The following is a 20,697-nucleotide window of genomic DNA, read 5'->3' as shown; positions in this document are numbered from 1 at the left end:
AGGCCCATGTGAGGGGCGTGCATGCCGCGCGCGCCGGTGGGCTCGCCTTCGCTGATGGTGACCGAGGGTCGGGCGCCTACCCACCGGCCGGCTGGTCGATGCTCTCACATATGGCCGGGTCGATCACGCGGCCTTGGCGTGGGATCGCGTTACACGGCACGTACGCCTGTCGCCCCGGCTGGCTGGCTGGGTCGTCGTACTAACATGCACGTCGTCCCAGAGGCCAGATGGATCGATCGATCGACACCCTCATATGCGCAGCTAGCGCGGTCATGGATGTTTCTTACCGGTACGGCCCCCCTATCTCTTTCATCTACTACGACCCTGCTATGCGCAACGTGTGGTAGGCGTTTTGCGTTGTGAAATGACCGGCCGGACCAGAAAACGCCCGATCAGGGGAGAGGAGTAACTCCGATCCCGATGCCAGCTGATGTATAGATTAATAAATGCCGGAAACAACGTGTCGGTCACTCCATGTACACGTACTGTACGTAGACATGCACCGGCAGTGGGCCGTATTAGCGCGTGCTGCGGTGCTAGTAGTGAGCAGGCCAGGCCCTGTTTTTGACAAACCCCACCTGGCCGGGCCGGTGCACGCAGCGCTGCTCTGCTGCTTTACACCATGCCATCGCCACAGGCAAAAGGATCGAGCTCACATCACAGGCTAGCTCTCACGGATAATGCGTGTGTGCGCGTAAGGGGTGCATGCCGGTACCTCTGCTTTCTGGATCCTATCCGTCTGCCGTTTCCAAAACCGGTTTTTTTTTTTCCGGTACGCGCGCGGGGTGGCTGTGGCCTTGTTCAGTTCAAAAAAAAACTCCAAAATTTTTCAAGATTCTCCGTCACATCAAATCTTGCGGCACATGCATGGAGCATTAAATATAGATGAAAATAAAAACTAATTACACAGTTTACCTGTAAACCGCGAGATGAATCTTTTGAGTCTAGTTACTCCATGATTCGACAATATTTGTCAAATAAAAACGAAAGTGCTACAGTACTCCGAACCAAAAGTTTTCGCGAACTAAACAAAGCCTGTGTGCAACTGTAGATGAAAGCCGGCCATCAACAATCGACACGTTACATGCATATATATCATCCATGCATCCACATGATGACATGCATTCCTTCCTCGTCTATCTATCTAGCCTAAAGATTGGTTAGCTTGCTCGCCGGGCCTAGCCTAAAGATGGTACGGCAAAGGCAATTAGGAACAGTTGCGTGTGCCTGGTCCCTCTGCAAAGTCATGTTCGATCCACTGTCCACGGGCCCAAAAAGCCTCCGTTCTGAAAAAAGGCAATACTGCAGCAGAAACATCTGCCATTTTTCAACTACTAGGGAGTGTACTACCTCCGGAGCTAGAGCTGGGGTTCGATATATACGCCTATTATGTCTCAGTGCCTCATCAGCAGCACCAGCTACATTTTTGTGGACCTACTGTACGATCGTTAAAGCTGCAGCAGGTACGTACGTGACAGTCCTGCAATTTCTAGGAAGCGAAGCGAAGCCGGCTACTGGTCGCTCGTAGTAGCAGTAGTAACGGTGTGGTAGGACCGACCATCATATAGGTTGCAAGCAGGGAGAGATCGGACCAAGTTGCACGTCGCCGTCGCGGTGTTTATTGCATGCATGCATGGGGGACCCGATTGCATGCGCTGCTCCCCAGCGCGGAAGGCAGCCGTGGGCTCCCACACGTGCCTGTGCCCGACGTCACAAGCAACCGCCTCCTCTATCCCCCATCGTTGGGCAGACGGCGGTTGCGGCGCAGGTACTCTCTCTTACCTCAGGGTACACGTACGTGTACGTGTACGCTAGCTAGCTTGTAGTACCGTACCACGAGCTAACCCTAGTGCAAGCAACTGCCGCAACAAGTCACGCCCGGCACGCACAGGACATGCACGCGTTGCATGCATGCTCCATCGCACCGACGACGGTACGAGCCCGGTGGTTATGTGTTTCGTGGTGGGGGTTGCCGGTACCTCTCATGCATTGCGTTTGCACCAGCAGAGTCCAGCGGAAGCGCGCGGTGAAAACTGAAAACATCTCCCCGATGACGGTGTCTCGTACTTAACTACTCAACATCTCTTTTGTTGTTAAGACAATAATAAGTAACTTTGCTATTGTTTTACTATAAGATATTACGACTATCTATTAGTTGGGTTTAACAAGTACTTAAATATAGCAGCTCTTTAAGAGCAAGTATATATATACTAAAAGGATGTAGTTATGCTTTATATTGAGGTAGAGAAAAGAGAAGCAAAAGCAGACTGCCAACCAGTTTATGCACAAGGATCGAAACAAAGCTTTGTGAGAAAAAAAAACTAATCACAGGTAAACCAGTTACTGTAGGAGTAAACTAATAGGTGAGTTGTAAGTGTTGTCAGCAGAAAGCTAGTACTTTCTCTGTTCTAAATTATAAGTTATTCTAACTTTCTTGAATAATCAAAAAATCTTAAGTTTAATCAAAATTATATAATAAATAATAATAATATTATGATATCAAATAAATAGTATTAGATTCTTCATTAATTATATTCTTATAGTATTACATATTTGATGACATTAAATCTTTGTGATTCTATTTATAATGTCAGTTAAATTTAAGATACTTTAACTTATAGTAATTTAGAATGGATAGAGTATATTATTAATTTTGCTGTTACTACTTTTTGTCCGGCCGTGCGTCCGCGCTCTGTAGTTCATGTTTCCCTTTTGTTAACTGCCATGGAATCCGCCAAGATAGACCTGACTACTCCGCGCTCTGTAGTATATATAGCATGAGATATGATCCAGGTAATGACTTCGGGAGCGGTGTTGTGGGTACAGCATGGACCATAGGGCGCTGCAAGCAAGACGATATGGTATTGAATCGTCGCACGGTCGGGGTAAAAGAGAGTGTGAATCCGACCAGATGAACACACGGCTCCCCCCGCTGCTGGTCTCAAGCTCTGGGTCTTACTCTCGGTGAGCTTGATGCATGAACCTCTCAATTCTTAAGTTTCATCGTGTCACGTGATTAGCCGACCGCGCATTTTTCATCCTGCAGTGACTTAATTGCTCATGCCGCCGTCGATCGAGACTTAAACTTAGGCCTTGTTTAGTTCACCCAAAAAAGCAAAAAGTTTTCAAGATTCTCCGTCACATCGAATCTTGCGGCACATGCATGAAGCATTAAATATAGACGAAAGCAAAAACTAATTACACAATTTAGCTGGAAATCGTGAGACGAATCTTTTGATCCTAGTTAGTCTATAATTAGATAATATTTGTCACAAACAAACGAAAGTGCTACAGTACCGAATTCCGAAATCTTTTCGGAACTAAACAAGGCCTTAGCTAGACACACACACCGCGGTACCCGAAGCCGGCCACAAGTACTTCCAGCGCCTGTCAGACGACCTGCTTGGACATGCATGTGGTCGGTCGGCGACCGGTTATCTTACTGTGGCCGTCCGCACACTTCCATACAACACATCACTAGCACCGGCTCCAAATTAAAAGCGCACGTTGTCAAACTACCGCGGGGCATGTACAACCCACAATAAACTGTCCACAGATACAGAACTGTCTCTAAACATATCAAATATACTCTCTCCGTCCCCAAATACTGCTATTTCTAGCAGATTTGAGACAGATTAGTGTGACAAACAAAAGACCATTATACCCTCAATTAATTTGGGTTCCACCATTTAATCATGCACGTTAAGTCATGGTTCTCTGGTTCCAACGAGCTGCATTTAATGTTAACTGAATAGACTCAAACAATTACCATGCGCCAAAGTACTACTCCCTAGAAGAAATTAAATGAGTTTGTGGACCACGCAAGTTCCAAGAAGAATTAAATGGGCTGGTGGACTGAGTATGTTAGTAGAAATAGCAGTATTTGTGGACAAAATTTTCTACTAGAAATAGCAGTACTCCCTCCATACCTAGATTAAATATCGTTTTAGACTAGTGATCTAATTTCGCAATAGATGTCGTCGTAGCTGCTGAAGAATCTCTAAGACGTGATTGCCCCTCGCGTATGCCTCCGTCGGCGCCTCGTTCCTATCTCCCGCATTCATTCTCGCCATGCAAAATCGCGTCAAAGTAAAAAAAGCCGCTGGTCACAGGAATCGAACCTACGCATTTGTGGACCACGCAAGTTCCAAGAAGAATTAAATGGGCTGGTGGACTGAGTATGTTAGTAGAAATAGCAGTATTTGTGGACAAAATTTTCTACTAGAAATAGCAGTACTCCCTCCATACCTAGATTAAATATCGTTTTAGACTAGTGATCTAATTTCGCAATAGATGTCGTCGTAGCTGCTGAAGAATCTCTAAGACGTGATTGCCCCTCGCGTATGCCTCCGTCGGCGCCTCGTTCCTATCTCCCGCATTCATTCTCGCCATGCAAAATCGCGTCAAAGTAAAAAAAGCCGCTGGTCACAGGAATCGAACCTGCGCCCTCGCCAACGGATGCATTGAAACCAGCCATGGTAACCAATAGACCAGAGAATCTTTTATGTCTAGGATACACCCGAACATCTATTTAATAAGGGCAAAACCGGAAGATTACTCTTAATTAATGACTCCTTGGTAAGCACAATTATGTCCTAAACGTCATGTATTTCTAGTATGGAGGGAGTATTTAGGGACGGAGGGAGTATATTAAATATATCATACAGACAAATATAAAGAAAGATCATACTAACCCAGGGTCGATTTTATTGTCTTCAAGCTATTGAATGCTTGTATATAGCTAAGATCAACTATAAACAAATTGTTGTATACCATTATGTGGCTATTTAATAGAAAAATATCAAATATAAATAAAAGTAACAAGATTACAATATTTTTTAGAAATCTATATTATAATAATTATATTATATATAGTAGAAACTTTGGCCAAGCTGCTCCCATATTTGCTGAATAATTGTTATTTGCAAAAACCCTAATCTATCACTTGAACATTAGTACAAGCCACACAACCACATATCGGCCTTTTCTTTCCCTTGACTTCCCATTGTGTTCCCACTTTCTGTATCGCGTAGGATGATATAGGCATCTTTGCTAGACTGGCATTTCAACAAACATCTAAAAACAGCAACAAGCTATATCAACATGAACTCGAAGCTCATAGTATCGGCCGCAATCAGAGGCAAATCCTGAAATCAACACCCACAAGCAATCACATCAACATCCGGCTAACCAGGGAGTAGCGGTAGCACTTGCTCCTTGCAGGGCTTTCACGGTTCCAATGAGTGTCGTTTCTCGCAGCACGGCCGACATGGCAAGAAGCATAGCGGACTCCGCTTGACGCAACAGGAGCAACACATACACAACAGGCATGATGAGGGGCAGAGTATCATCCCACCACCAAACCACAGTCCACGAGCACGCCCCCACCCCCTCCGCGCGGGATCCGAGCGTGGCGTCGACTTGAGAAGACGCTGTCATACAACACGGCTTTCTTCGTCTGTTGGACCTCGGAGCACGAGCCATTAGTGTCGCCTCATGAGAGGACGAGGAGCCTGTCTCCTAGCAGAACAGAGGGCTTTTGTGCAAATTTACCGAGATAGAGACGGGGAAGAGACATGTGTTGTACATGTGCCCTAAGGAGCAAGCACAGGAGCTCCGATATGGTCTTTGCAAATTAAAGGCTCTGAGTAGAGTGGGAACAGTCACCAACTATACAACAGTAAACCGTGTTTACAGTATTGTGGGTTTACATGAGATACTATACTAGGATACACCGGGTTTAAAGAAACCATGGGTTTATTGGTTTGGGTACAATACAACACCCCAGACTCACACCAACAAACCCACTGGGTCTAGAAAATCATTGAAGTCTGATTTGGACATAGGGAGGAGAGAAATAATGTAATGCCTTAGTGTCCAACCGACATAGATCCACTCTATACATGACCTTGAATGAACTACACCTACCACCATCCCACTTACGCTTTTGTCTTCGCTTCGCATAAAAGGATTAACCTAAAATGTGGGATGGACTCTAGAAGCCTTAAATATTGGTCTAACCCACCCTAAGCAACCAAGGTGGGACTAACCCTCCCCTCGAATATCTCATTAACATGCACATGACCCACTATGGGCCAAATTCTAAACTGGGTCGAATATGACAAATATAGATCAAAGCCACATGGAGTGCAAAACTAGTTGGTTTCCAAAACCTACCAAACCAATTTTCCCTTCAAACCTGCTGTGAATTAGTTAACATCCTTTCCCTACTTTCAAAATCAATGCAAACTTAGTGTGTGACTTCTTAAACAAATTCATGAACTTATTCACATAGTCCTTGTAGTCATAACACACACAAACCAAGTAGACACAAGTGGAAGCACAAATATGCAATATAAATATAAATAACAATTAAATGCAACTATGAAGCAAAACAAACAAGGAGACACAAACAATGTACTTCCCAAAGTATGGATCCCCACTTGAATCCTATGTCTTTGTTGTGGAAGGCGTGACTGACCACTTCGCGGTGTACTCTAGCGGGTTCCTTTCAACCAATTAATTTCCACACTCCACTAGATAATCTTTTCCCTTCTGGGGACAGGATTGTAGCTCGCAAAAACTTCCACAAACACTCCACAATCTTGGGTGCTCGCCGGTGACACCCCTAGCTATCTAGAGCAAGGTCTAAGAGTAAATTGATGTTGCCACAAACTGCTCAAGGCTTTGCTCAGCTCGCTAAGGCTCACACTAGCTCACAAGGCTCAAATATGTCTCTCCATTTCAGTGGATATGGCAAATATCACTCGAATCCCACAAAGGGTGAATTGGGAGCTCACACATGACTATTGTGAAGTTAGAAAAAGATAGGCCTTAATTCGTAAAAAGATAGGCCTTGTTTAATTCTTGAAAAGGAAAGTTTTTAGGTACTGTAGCATATTTGTAACTATAGTAATTAAGCCCAATCATGGATTAATTTGGCTTAAAAGATTTGTTTTACAAATACATGCAAATTGTGCAATTAGTTATTTTTAATCTATATCTAATGCTCTATGCATGTGTCTAAATATTTGATGTGACGAGGTAAAAAGTTTTTAGGTGAAAACTAAACAGGGCGAGTTATCTGACAAATAACGTAACAAAACTTTAGTATCTCATTATTTACTGTGCAATATATAGTACCATCAATCTTCAGTGTGACTGATCGTTGATTTATTATGAGAGAAACACAAAATTTGAAAACCAAAAGGCTGCTTATTGTTTAGTTCGCAAAAATTTTCAAGATTCCTCGTCACATCGAATCTTTGGTCGCATGCATGGAGCATTAAATATAGACGAAAATAAAAACTAACTGCACAGTTTACGTGTAATTTGTGAGATAAATCTTTTGAGCCTAGTTACTCCGTGATTGGACAATGTTTATCAAATAAAAACGAAATGCTACAGTAGCCAAAAACAAAAAATTTTGCGAACTAAGGGCCTGTTTAGATGCACCCAAAAACCAAAAAGTTTTGGAGAAATGTACACTTTTTGGAAGAACGCATCTAAACAGGGGTCTGTAAACCATGGGCTGTAAAGATTTGGAATTTGGGACCCTTGAGTCCCAAAACTGTCCAAAAAGTGCCTAGGGACCCGTGTGGACAGGGTATACCCCCAGCCTCGCTCCCACCCCAGCCCCGATCCTATCCATTCGCGCAGCCCCGCACCCACCGCTCTCCCTCAGCCACTCTCTCCCTCCCGAACCCTAACCCGCCATCCCGCCGCCGCTTCCTCCTCCACCCCCATTCTCTCGAATCGTCGCCAGATCCACCACCGCAACACCCGCCTCGTCGCTCTCCAGCACCGGATCCAGATCCGGATCCGGCTTCCCTCGGCGATGGACGGCTGGAGCGGCGCGGGATAGCGGGGCCACGGCTTCCACGACGACGACGGCTACGGCGACGAGGACGTCTTCGGCGACGGAGGAGACACGAGGGACTTCCTCTCCCAGCCGTCGGGATTCAACTCCCATTCCTCGGCATTCAACGGCACCGGGTACCCCTACCACACCTCGAGCTCCAGTAACCCTAACCGGTTGGGGATGGCGGCGTTGGATCTCAACTCCGGCGAAGGGTGGCCAGGCCTCGGTTCCTACGAGGGTCTCCTTCGTTCGGGGACTGAAGACACGGACTTTGGGAGCACTCAAGCCCCTCCCCTTTTCCGCCCGCCTCCCCGTAGCGGCAGAGGCACCCTCGGCTTGCGCGGTGGTCGCGGCGGTGTCGGCCGAGGTGGAGCTACGCTTGGTCGCGGCGGCTCCCCATCCCTTGGTGGCGGACGCATCCCTCCCCGTGGTGCTGCATGAGGATCCTCCGGCGGATCCAGGGGACGCGGTACGCCTCCGCGCAGCAACCCACCTCCTCCGACCTTCGATGCAGAGGACGAGAACTCATACGCTCAAGTCCCGGTAAGACTGCTTCTTGTACACCCTAAGTAGTTTTGTATTTTTATGACTGGTATAGACTGCTGGTTTTCCTAGAATGTATTTTTGTACTTGTTATGTATGTAGGTTTTCACTGGTATAGTGTGGTAGTTTGTATTTTTGTACTTGTTATATGCATGTTATGAATGTTATGACTAGTTTTGTATTTAGGCTATTTGTTAAGTATGTTATGACTAGTTTTGCATGTTGTGACTGTTTTTGGCTGTTTTGTTCTTGTATGACTGTTTTCATTTTTGCTATGTAATGCAACGTTTAGGATAGGAAAGACAAGGCACACTGGGGCTCTGAAAACACCAACAAGTTGTGTGAGATATACTGCAACCAGATTGACAATGGGAATTGTGTTAAGGGTGTCATGAGCAAAAGTGGGTGGAGGGATATCATAGAGAGGTACTATGCGGCCACAGGTTTAGTTCATGATAACGAGCAGTTTGGCAATAGGATAAGACAGTTGAGGAATATGTGGACATTCATTCAGAAACTTCGGAAAGGAACAGGTTTGGGACGGAGACCTGATGGATCTGTTATAGCTTCAGATGATTGGTGGAAATAAAACACTCAGGTACTTCCTTTTTGTTCTTTCTTTGTTGCAGGGACACCTAAATTTTAGTGCAAGTCTTACCTTCTTTTTGTGCTCTGTTCTTTTTGCAGGGAAAACCAGAATGGAAGAAATTGAAGAATGGGTGGCCTCCGTACCTAGAAGAAATGGACCGCATGTTCCTAGGGGTTGCAGTGGACGGCTCTTCTGCTTACGCTCCTGGTCAAGGAGCTCCCAGTGCGTACAATATAAGTGATGATGAGCACGAAGGAGATGAAGCCGAGGAGCAGTTAACCCCGCTGAGCATTGGGACAAAGAGGGCCAGCACACCTAGCGCACGCAGCACTGGTTCCAGCCCAAACAAGAAGACAAGGAGTCCTGCAGTTAGAGCCATGGATAACAACATGAGGGACTTCAATGTAATTCAAGAGAACAGGAATGCCATGCTGCAGACCATCTGGGAAAGAAGGCAGAAGGAAGCTGCAGAAAAGAAGTCTGCTGAGGAAGTGAGGATTGAGTATGTCCAGCAGCTAGCCAGAGAATGTGGTGCAACTGAGGAGGACACGAAGCTATGGATTGGGGTCCTGAAGATCATCCTGTCTGAGAAAGCAATGAAGTTCTTCATATCAACAAAGCCAGAAGGAAGGCTTGGCATCATCAAGCACTATGCCGGGGTCGATAACTAGACCCTCCTATCTATGCATTCGTTTAGTTAATTAGGTGTTGGACTACGTATGCCATTGATGTATTCGAATTGAACTATGTATGTTGTGATGTCTGTATGACTGTTGTTTGTTGTCTTTGATGATGAATGAATGTAGCGAGACCTTCCTATCCATGCATTGTATGTTTCTGATTTCTGTGTTGTTTGGTGATTGTCTGCTCAAGTAAGCATCCATCAACACATTCCTGGGACTGAGGACTGAGTTGTTGTCGGTTTTTGTTATGGACAGGAAGATGTCGAACCACCTGAGGAGGAAAATGGCACAGACGAGGATTCAGATGAGCAGTTTGAGGAAGATTTTTTCAACATGTTCCTTGAAGATGATTGCAGTGGATTCATCTATGGTATGTACCAGTATGCTATGCACCTTGACAAGTTCTATAGTAGATCCCAGAGTAGGCAACCAATGATGACTGGTTTGGATTGGGTGGAAAGAAAGTTGACAAATAGGAATTCCTGTTACAACATGTTTAGAATGACCCCAACTGTTTTCTATCGGCTGCATGATATGTTAGTAGAACATTACAGCCTTAAGTCCTCAAGAAAGTCTACCTCAATTGAGGCTTTAGGAATGTTTCTTTGGATGGTTGGAGCTCCGCAATCGGTTAGGCAAGCTGAGGACAGATTTGAGAGATCACTAGGCACAGTTCATAACATGTTTTACAAAGTGTTGAACTGTATGCTAAAGCTGGCCGAAGACATCATTAAACCTCGAGACCCACAATTCAGTACTTTGCACCCTAGATTGAGACAGCGTAGGTTCTATCCCTTCTTCAAGGATTGCATAGGTGCAATAGATGGCACTCATGTACCTGTGGTCGTGCCAAATGATAAATTTGTTCAGCACTTATGTCGCAAGGGCATGACTACTCAGAATGTGATGGCCTCATGTGACTTTGACATGATCTTTACATTTGTCCTTGCTGGATGGCCTGGGTCTGTACATGACATGAGAGTATTTGATGATGCAATGGGGAAATACAGCCATGTATTTCCTCATCCACCTACAGGTACACAGCTTGTTGATATTTACATTTTGTATTCTAATTATAGCACTTGACACTTACAGGTACTTGCTGGTGTAGGGAAGTATTACCTGGTGGATTCGGGCTATCCAAACCGTCCCGGTTATCTAGCGCCGTACAAGGGAACAAAGTACCATCTTCCAGAGTTTCAAAATGCCGACGAACCACAAGGTAAAAAGGAGGTATTCAACTATGCACATTCGTCACTTAGAAATGTCATAGAAAGGGCATTTGGAGTGTTGAAGCAAAAATGGAGGATGTTGCAAAGTATCCCAAGTTATCCACCGACAACACAAAGCCATATTATAGTTGCTTGCTTTGCACTTCATAACTTCATTAGGATGAGTGGAATAGTTGATAGAGACTTTGATCGTTGTGACCGTGATGAGAATTACGTACCTCCTGAAGCAAGGGCCAATCAGCCTCCACATGTTCCAGCACCTAGTAGGGAAGAATGTGCACAGATGAATGCTTTTCGTGACAGTCTTGCACTTGGCCTGCTGAATAGATCATGAGAATATGTTTTTTTTTCTTGTTCAAGGACATGTAATTTAAGTTTTCTTTTTGAGGACATGTAATTTAAGTTTTGTTTGAGGACATGTAATTTAAATTCTGTTCGAGGACATGTAATTCTATTTTTGTCTGAGGACATGTATTTTTTTTTGAGGATATTTGTTTGGGAATAAAATCATTGTAGTTTTGATTGAGCGCTTTGAAAAAAAATCAAATGCCTACGGCATGCCAAAATGCAGAAACGTAACCATGCAGGACGGCATGCAGGACGACATGCAGGACACCATCATGTGCATGTACTTCAATAATGAACCAAATCAAGCATTAAATGAGGGCAAATCTGTCTTATGAGCTGTAGGCCAAAAAGTTTTTGGAAGCATCTAAACACCTATTTGGATGTAATGTTTACGGCCAAAACTTTTGAGATGTAAAGATTTGGTATCTAAACAGGCTCTAAACAAGGCCTTAAATCTGCAGCAGTTAGAGCGCAGTGCTGCTGCCTGCTGGACCGTCCGTCGGTCGACCGGACCAGTGGACACCCTAGCTCCCAGATGTCATAGACTGAACCCTACGTATCCAGCACAGTATGGTTTTGGTCCCAGGATATACACCGTATGTGCGAACTGCTCGCGTCAACTTTTATGCAGTAGAACGTTACCCACGGCCTCGTATGTAAAATTGGTCCAGTTCTAGCTCTTGGAGGACCAGCTTAGCCGACGCACGGTCGGCCAATTAGGCCAGTCTCAATGGGGTTTCATTAGAGTTTCATGCACATTAAATATACTGATGTGGCGCTATATTAATGAAGAGAGAGATGATAAGAGTTTCATGGGAGTAGAGAGAGTTTCATCCCATGAAACTCCTATGCACTGTTTCCAAAATATTGATGTGTTGGAAACTGTGACATGAAACTCCCATTGAGGATGGCCTTAGTTGTGTTGTGGACACCAAAGCTTTAGATCCGTGGACATTTAGCAAGGATATGATTCTCGTATATGTCAGCATCTAGGGCCTTGTTTATATCGGATTTTTTTTTTTGGATTTCAACACTGTAGCACTTTCGCTTTTATTTGACAAACATTGTCCAATCATAGAGTAACTAGGCTTAAAAAATTCATCTCACGATTTACAGACAAAATGTGCAATTAGTTTTTGTTTTCATATATATTTAATGCTTCATGCATGTGCCGCAAGATTCGATGTGACGGGAAATCTTGAAAAGTTTTTGGTTTTTGGGTGAACTAAACAAGGCCCTGCATTGCAAATTGCAATCTTCTATGTGTGGGTGTTAGAAGCCGCCTAGCAGTTCAAGTTATAATACGGGCATAGTTATTTGGTTTTACGACTCATACACACAATGCAGGAATGCACCATGCAGGCAGCTAGTGGTCCTGAACGTTATATAACGTCGAAGACACGATGGCCGTCCACCTCACATGCACCGCTCGCGCCCTTGGCGCAGATCAACTCGTGCTCGTCACGTTCGATCCATCAGCAGCTGGTCACCGGTCAGTACCGAGCGCGGCGGCGTCAACTCCCTAAGGGCCAATCAGGAGCGCAGCTTCCTCTGCGCACTCGAGTAGCCTATATCGCCTAGCCTCCTACGGTCCTACCTAGGCGCGCGTGCCGCACAGTCCGCCAGTGCACCACTCCTCCGGTCGGTCGTCGTCTCGTCGCATGCACAGTCCGCCAGTATGCATGTAGGAGTACGTGCGGCGGCGCGCATACGTAACCGACAGTCGCTTCGCTTCGTTTGGGTCGGCCGCACGCGGAGACCAGGTGCGCAATGCTCGGCTCCCAGCCGACGGAAACGCTGTTTAGCCCGAGCGCGGGACGGCCGGCGAGACGAGCTATAGCCTAGCAGTAGCAGCGTGTACGTAGGACGACGGGCGGCGTCGGTGTCACGCGCTCGGGGACCAATGCCGTCGGGGGGGCTGCGGGGACCGGGCGGTGGTGGTGGCCGGGCTGCACGGCTGCCCGCACGGCAAAGGTGGTCTGCCTGCCTGCCCCTGGCCCCTGCGCGCGGGCCGGCAACGCACCTACAGCTACTGGTGCCCCGCGCGCGCGCCCGCCCGCCTGCAGGCCAGGCCACCCGCCCTGATCGGCCGATGAATGGATCGCTCGTAATCGTATCAGCGACCGAGACGCCCTCCGCCTGTCCCTCTCCGTCCGTCCATCTTTTCCCGATCGTTAATCCCTCGCGACGAGGCCCAGGGTTAGGTGAGTGACAGACAGCATTATCCGGCGGTGGTTCGGGGCCGGGAGGCACGCGGGCACGCGTGATTAAGGCGGAATCTTTCGGGCCCAAGATTTGCAGCCAAAAGTTGTTGCGCCCTCTGCCGCATTAACGCTCCGGTTGGGTCGGGGCTGACACGGTCGCCATCCATCGACGTGTGAGACGCACGTCGGCTTTGGCAACGACAGAAACCAGAGGAGCTCGAGCTTGCGATCAAGCTCAAACTGAACCGCAACTGTGGTGCGGTAGCGGTATACCAAAGACCATGAAAAGGGAAATGCATGGTTCCCTGAAAGAGGCAGGCCGTCAAAACACTCTGATTCACCAGCCTTTGGTGTGCTTCAGTTCCGAATCGATCAGCTTTAGGAAAAAAAGCTGCTTTCTTGGTCCTTTTAGGAAGAGAGTAGACGGCCTTTTTCTGTATATATAAGGAAAAGTGAAAACAAGGCAAAATATTTGCAATCTCATAACTAGTCCCTCTTCATATATTTTAATAAATATATAATGTACCTTATTACACCAACCAACACGCTAAGAATGTAGCTGTATATAAGAAGATACAAAATCTGTATGAAGTAAAACAGTGTAAACTCTTTCAAATTTGATAATCCTTTTTCTAACTTCAGACTGATGTTAGTTAAGTACAAATCGTCATACATCAATATACCCGATTTTTTATTATCTTCTCAGTGTCAGCAGCTGTCAGATGCCTAATGCCATATTCCCTCAGCCAATTCTTATCTGTAAACGCCCCATCTCTGAGCTGCTGTTCATCAATCTTCAGTATCCTCAATCCCTCGGACAGTCGAGGGAAGAAGCCTTCAGGTCTCAGACACCACGCTGAAAAAATAGCAAACAGAACGCTCAGGTCGCTCTGTAGCCTTTCCACTCCATCACTGCTAATCTTTACGCCGCTTGTGAAAATGCCGGCGAAAAGCAGCTGGTCTACCCCACTTGCCACATTTCTCCAAACCGTCACAAAATCAACGGTATTTAGGCCACCTTGAAGCTTAGATAGTTGCCCTTGCATGTAGTCTAAAGATTCTATGAAGGTTCTTGATACAGCAGGTCCCTCTGATTTGTCCAGCCACTGCCTCTTATTTTTTAGATAATCCCGAGAACGAGCGCTGAATCCACGCAAAATGACAGTGGAAATCTTATCGGCCCATTCCACTCTGAACTCTTTCAGATGATTTATTTCTTGCTGAAAGATACACCCACCCTCACCATTTACAGGTAAATTTTCCATCTCAAGAAAGAAAACATCCTCACACCATTCTGTCAATGTGGATTCAAAATATCGAGCTGCATTGATAGACTGTGACACCTTGAGCACAGCATTATCATCAGCCAGAGCAGTTAGCCCCTCCGCTTCTTGAGACCTCCGAAGCATGTAACCAAGGAATTCCGATATGATGGGTGCAGCAGACGTCCTAATAAATTCTGCCCTAAGCATGATGCTAGGGATAGGACGAGCACGATCAATTAGCAAAGACAAGGTCTGATGAACGGCACTGGTGATTACTGGAGACTTGTAATCATCTGAGTCATACTCAAGCATTGTTCCTTGAATCCTTGTGCTCCAATTTTTCTCTAAATCCATTGCTGATTGCAGCTTATTAAGACTCTCCTGTCTCTCAATCTCTGCCCATACTTGAAGCCAGTCTGGGCGATCACAGAAGACACAGAGGACTGAGATCCTCTGCCAACTGTCATCATCCTTTACAGTAAGTAGCAGTCCAGTACTCGAGATTAAATCTTGAATCCGCTTGTCAAAAGATATCATTAGATCAACAAGGCTGAGCCACGAGACTCTAGCCTGATATGCTGTGCTGCCTGCATCACTTGAGTTACTACTTTCCTGAAGAAGTTCAATCTGCTTAGGAAATATCTCTTTTGCCAAGTATGTTGACAATGCAATGACCATTCCTGAAATCCACTCCTCCCTACAACTATACCCAATAAGGTTGGCCTTATCCACAAGGGGCTGTAGAATCTCATCCATGGAATCAACAAAATCTCTAATTATCTTATAAGCAAGAGCAAAAACAAATTCAGGCTTTTCAGCCCATTTTGAGAAATGGTGTTGTGCTGCTGTAGATATTGGATTTACTAGCACTTCAATTACCCATAATGGTTGACGTAGTTGATTTCCCACATCATGCCCTTTCAGTTGTCTAGCTTTTCTACGTTTCTGCAATTCCTGCAAATTGCATAGTGCAAGAAAGCTCTCAGAATACTTGCTTTTCAGATCACCCCGCATCGAAAATAATGGGTTCACAATCTCTGCTTGTTTCCTTGAATCAATACTCGAAAATTTTGAGCCAGCAAGTGAAGGAGGCCAGCCAAGGGAAGAAAGAAGAGATCGATGATCAACAATGGCTTGTGGTCTTAGTATAGCTAAAGATCGGTCCACTCTGTGATCCACGGAAGATAGAAGGCGAGTCCATTGTGGTCTAGTCGTAGTTACAGAAGCTAAAAGATCTTCTATGTTTTTAAGATATCCAATAGCAACATGATGTGTTTTCTGAAAAAGAAAAGAGAATGCCAAAATTAGCAGCTGTCATGTTGGCTCTCCCAAGAATCACAATATGACAAGATCCATACCTCCGAATTGTCTACAGGAGATTTAAGTTTTCCAGTTACAGAAGAAGAAACGGCATCTTCTATATCACCCACCAAACTGTCAAGTTTGAGAGCCATTTCTGTATAGGACAACCTACCGTTAAGAACACACCAATTACAAAGTTAAAAATAAAGTGCTACAGCAACTTAACTAAAAAAACAAGTACTAAGCCAAGAGAAAGGCATGTAAATACAGATAATGAAATTGTAGTAACTGATAGTCATCTAATGCCAAGTGGAACAGTTAGAATTTCTAGGGAGTTTGTTTAAATTAGTTTTGATTATTAAATTCATTATCTTGATAAAAGTCCACAATTACCCTTCCCTGTAAATTTAATTCCAATGTATAGTTGAATTAGTACACCTGCAATATCTTAGACCAATCATCATTTTCATCCAATGATGTAGCTGATAATGTGCAGCTTATTTCAGGTCTCCAACAAAAGTAGAGAACACTTGATTCGAGCTAGCATAAAATAATGAATATAGGAAGAAGAGACCATCAGCAACTTCGGGTTGTTTGTTTAGAATTAACATGATGTAAATAAGATGATAAAACATGGCCAAACAACTTACAAATCTTATATTTGTTGCATGGAAACACAAATCATTGGACTCGCAAGTGGCAAGTATGCTGTGCATTATCTCAGCATGCAAGTGGACTAGCCACCACATCTGAGAATGGTCAAAACAATATACTAAACTCTAGATAACAAAAAAAATGAGTAATGAATTGTGATAACCCTTTTATTTCCTAGCACTGGTTTGGTTGCTATATCTATCTTATAAAAATGCCTGCCTTGACAGAAAGTTTACACTAAGGCAGAGTATATGACTGTCCAATTTTAATGCATTAGAACTTTTAATGAATTAAAATTGGACCATTATGGATAAGGTTTTTGTCTGCACCCTCCATTGCCACATTTAAGCTAGTTTAGGTTATTCCTAATCCCACCTATTCAAATTTTCCCTCTTCACTTTGGGAAATGCAAGTAGAGCGCTCGTCTTGATATGTTTTTTTCAATACTCTATAACTCTTTTAAAGTTTTGAATTTAAATGCCAACTAGCACACATGCCCGTGCATTGCAACGGGGCGTACAACTTGTGGCGCAGTCATCTGGAGTGCCCATGCCATTTATAATGGCCTAGCTATATCTTTGTTGGATTTAATTGGGCTTGAAGCCTTGGCCTAACCTTATTTCAATCAAATCAAATAAGTTCCAAGGCCCATAATAAGTGCTAGATGCAATAAAGGATTAATCCAGTATGAAAATTTGACTGCAGATTAAGTCACCTTAAATAGGTGGCTCTTGTATACATCTGTTGTGAGGTTAAGAAAAGTGGAAGACGAGCCACATGACCAAGCCCACAGAGTTGCGGCACGCACGGGCTCGGGCAGTCAGGGTGATACAGTCTACCATAGTAAAAATAAGAAATAACCAGATACATAATAAGGGTAAGGTTGAACATGTGAGAGGTTGCGATAATAACAGAATAAATATTCTTGTTTCAGAATTATTATCGTGGAAGACTCATCAATTCAACATTGTTACTATTACTGAAAGCTCATCAACTACTGCAGTTGTGTACAGAAGAACTAGCTAAGGACTAGTAGCTAGCTACGACTTGTGAATCATGAAAATTTGTTTCTCAGTGGACACCATAATGCAATGTCCCCCATCACTTCCAATTTATTAAACGAACAAAGGCAAACACATACATCCATGTGATCAAAATGAAGCACCCATTTGAGAGCAACCAGATCCCATGCCAATTAATTGAGTAGCACCAGACAGATACCATCATCCATCCCAGCTGTATCGGGCAAGATCTACACCAACCAAACCTAATTATTAACCAAACCAAACAGCAGCTTCAATCACCAAAGCCGGCCTGCTCCCACAAGCAACCCCCCATTTCACATCCCATCAGAATCATAGGGTGCACTGCTAAAAGTAATTCCAGCCCCACACTGGCATATCAGAATTTCACAATTAAACATCCGTCAGTTTCAATATCATGCACAACAGTTTCCTCTGTAGTTGAACCTTAACCAAACAGACATTGGATGGGACACATAGATTTTATGCACCACAAGTTCATAGCACGGACTCTTATGCCTAAATCAATACGAACATGGAAAATTGGCAGGCTGAGATAGTCATTCAAAATCTGAAGCATAGAAGGAATGTGATTTCCAGAAATTCTATACTCACCGGCGTACTCTCTGACCATCTCCACTCTCGCCACCTCGGAGGCCAGAGCAGGGAGTTGCTCGAACTGCATCTGCTCCGTTCTCGCTTCCATCTCTTCTCCAGCCCCTAAAACAAGGCAGGAATCATGAAATTGCTGAAGCAATATACTTATTAAGCTCTTAATTTGAGAACCTCGTGTGTGTTCCGTGTTCGGCTTACCTGTTGACTCGTATGCTTTGAGGGCACTAAGCCCGCCGCGGACGCCACGGAGGGCCGAACCAGCGACCTCGCGGCAAGATGAGTACGCAGCGGCAGCTTCCTGTAGGCTTACGTACAGGTTGGAGATGGAGGCCTCTAGCTCCGCACAGTGCCCGCGGATCTCGGCCTCAACGTCGGAGGCCGTCGCGAGGTCGGCCGCCGAGCGGAATCGGCCGTCGAGGAAACGGCGGACCCCGGGGTCGATGTTTTGGAGAAGCGGAAGCGGATGAGATTGAGCTGCTGCTTCCATAGCGGAACGGATCACACCACTGCTTAGGGTTTGGATCCGGGGGAGGAGGGTAGATGGGGTGACAGATAACTGAGCCGGGGAAGAAGACGACCTGCAAGCTCTAATCACGGACGTCCATCTTTTTTAGCGGGTAACGGTTCATGAGAGTTTGACACTTACAGGTTGGGCCGTTGCCTCAGGGCCTGAAGTTCCGTATGGGCCGGATTGTGGCTGTTTCCTCAAACTTCAAAACTATATAAACTGTCTTATCTTAATAATTATCAAAACCGTTTAAATTATCTCCTGCCCCAGTAAGAAATGGTTTTCAATGCGTTCTTATCTTTTTGATGAAATAAAAAATCTGGTAACCACCTGATAAGATTTAAACCAATCTCTAAAGCCTCTTAAAATTTCAAGAGAAAACATAAAGGTATATTGGGACACAAGGTCCCAAAAAAATTTAGATAAAGGAGTATATCTAGAAGCTTATAAAAATACATTTATTTTTTAAAATCGAGAAAATGTCAAACAAAATTAAAAAACATTGTAATGAATGTTTACATCCTTTTAAATACCTTCCGCAACAAAAGTGCTATATGTGACTAGCATGAATGCAACATACACTGATGATGAATGCTTTCATGTCGATTATATTTATGCTAGATGCAGATAATATTTTTATTATATAGATTAAAATGCAATATTTTTTAAGATTTTTTTATACCTTTTCCATTTTTCTTGAGCTAAACCTAATTTCAAGATGCTTGGAGACATGGGCGGAGCCAAGGCCCGGCTAGCCAGGGCAGTTGGCTGGGCTCCCCTGCCGCAAATACGGTAAACCCAAGGAGCTAACTCAGGGAGTAAAGTGTGGTTAGCAAGTCAGCATGTGTATATAGCATAGAGGATAATTGGTTTGCCCAGGCTCTTTAAAACTGCTGGCTCCGCCACTGCTTCGAGATATATGTTTCATGAACTCTAAATACTTCTTTTTGGTTTTATCCTATCTGGATATATATGGGCTCCTCTGAAGAAAACAATATACGGGTTTTTTTTTGCAAACAATGGGCTAAATGTTGCTTGACAAGAGAAGTGGTACGGTATAGGCCCACTATATCCTAGTCTGCTAGCGTCGGAGAGAATGAGACCTATGGCCCGTGGCCCTAGAGCATACCAGTGATCAGTGGATGCTGTTTTAGAATTCATTTTTTTTGGGGAATAATTTTAGAATTCTTTTGAGTCGAAGGAAAAATAAAAGAAAAGAACAGAATACGGTAGAGCTGATGACTGATGAGCTTCCGTCCCAAATAATAGCAATAATACTATGTCCATCCCAAATTAACATAGGAGTAATTCAGAAGTACCCTGTGTGACTGAGATCTAAGTCCAGTTGCTTCATCAAATGTAGACATTGTTGGCTAAAACAAATTGGATAGACTCTATTTTTAGTCTAAATGTAAACAAGATGATTCAACTAAAAAAAGCTTCGATACTCTCCAGCCCATGAGTTGTTGGAGCTAGAGATACCCGACTGCAGTAGTTATTAATTTGAGCTGTTAACAAACTGCATGCCCCTGAAACAGAAAGAACTTAAAATAGGGTCGTATATTCCGTGGATCATTGCAACTTGCAGTAGAAATATACCGAATGACTGACGGAGGTTTCTCCTAAAAAAAAAAAGACTGACGGAGGAAAGGACAAACCGGATCATCATCAGCACGACAGCACCGATAGGAGGAGAGGCCGAGAGGAGCAGGACTGCAGGAGGCAGGAGCAACATGGGAAAAGGAACAAACCCGAAAACCACCTCGCTGGCTTTGCGGTTGCGGCAGGGGGGCAATGAGGATGGGAGCCTGCGACCTCTGCGCGTGCCCACGCGCTGCCAGGCTGCCGCTGCCCGCGCCGCCCCACGCATC

General features: G+C 44.7%; 2 protein-coding genes and 2 long non-coding RNA genes across 4 annotated transcripts; 3 read left to right on the top strand and 1 right to left on the bottom strand.

Annotated features, from left to right (window-relative positions):
• Window positions 1–3,143, top strand: LOC110434611. Its single transcript, XR_002452160.1, has 3 exons — window positions 1–289; window positions 2,827–2,964; window positions 3,047–3,143. It is a non-coding gene; the product is annotated as an uncharacterized LOC110434611 (long non-coding RNA).
• On the top strand, window positions 7,822–9,814 carry LOC8075707. Its single transcript, XR_002451712.1, has 3 exons — window positions 7,822–8,404; window positions 8,697–9,002; window positions 9,092–9,814. It is a non-coding gene; the product is annotated as an uncharacterized LOC8075707 (long non-coding RNA).
• Window positions 9,944–11,368, top strand: LOC110434365. Its single transcript, XM_021458247.1, has 2 exons — window positions 9,944–10,712; window positions 10,788–11,368. The coding sequence occupies exons 1-2, from the start codon at window positions 10,010–10,012 to the stop codon at window positions 11,240–11,242; spliced, it is 1,158 nt and encodes a 385-aa protein (XP_021313922.1). The 5' UTR covers window positions 9,944–10,009; the 3' UTR covers window positions 11,243–11,368.
• Window positions 13,932–18,928, bottom strand: LOC8075706 (RINT1-like protein MAG2). Its single transcript, XM_002452506.2, has 4 exons — window positions 18,517–18,928; window positions 18,319–18,423; window positions 16,084–16,181; window positions 13,932–16,003 (listed from the first exon to the last, which is right to left on the bottom strand). The coding sequence occupies exons 1-4, from the start codon at window positions 18,803–18,805 to the stop codon at window positions 14,135–14,137; spliced, it is 2,361 nt and encodes a 786-aa protein (XP_002452551.1). The 5' UTR covers window positions 18,806–18,928; the 3' UTR covers window positions 13,932–14,134.

The sequence above is a fragment of the Sorghum bicolor genome, chromosome 4, assembly GCF_000003195.3.
Source record: "Sorghum bicolor cultivar BTx623 chromosome 4, Sorghum_bicolor_NCBIv3, whole genome shotgun sequence".
Taxonomy (NCBI): Eukaryota; Viridiplantae; Streptophyta; class Magnoliopsida; order Poales; family Poaceae; genus Sorghum; species Sorghum bicolor.
The sequence above is the reverse complement of the archived record's forward strand: the minus strand, read 5'-3'. Positions and strand labels throughout refer to the sequence as shown.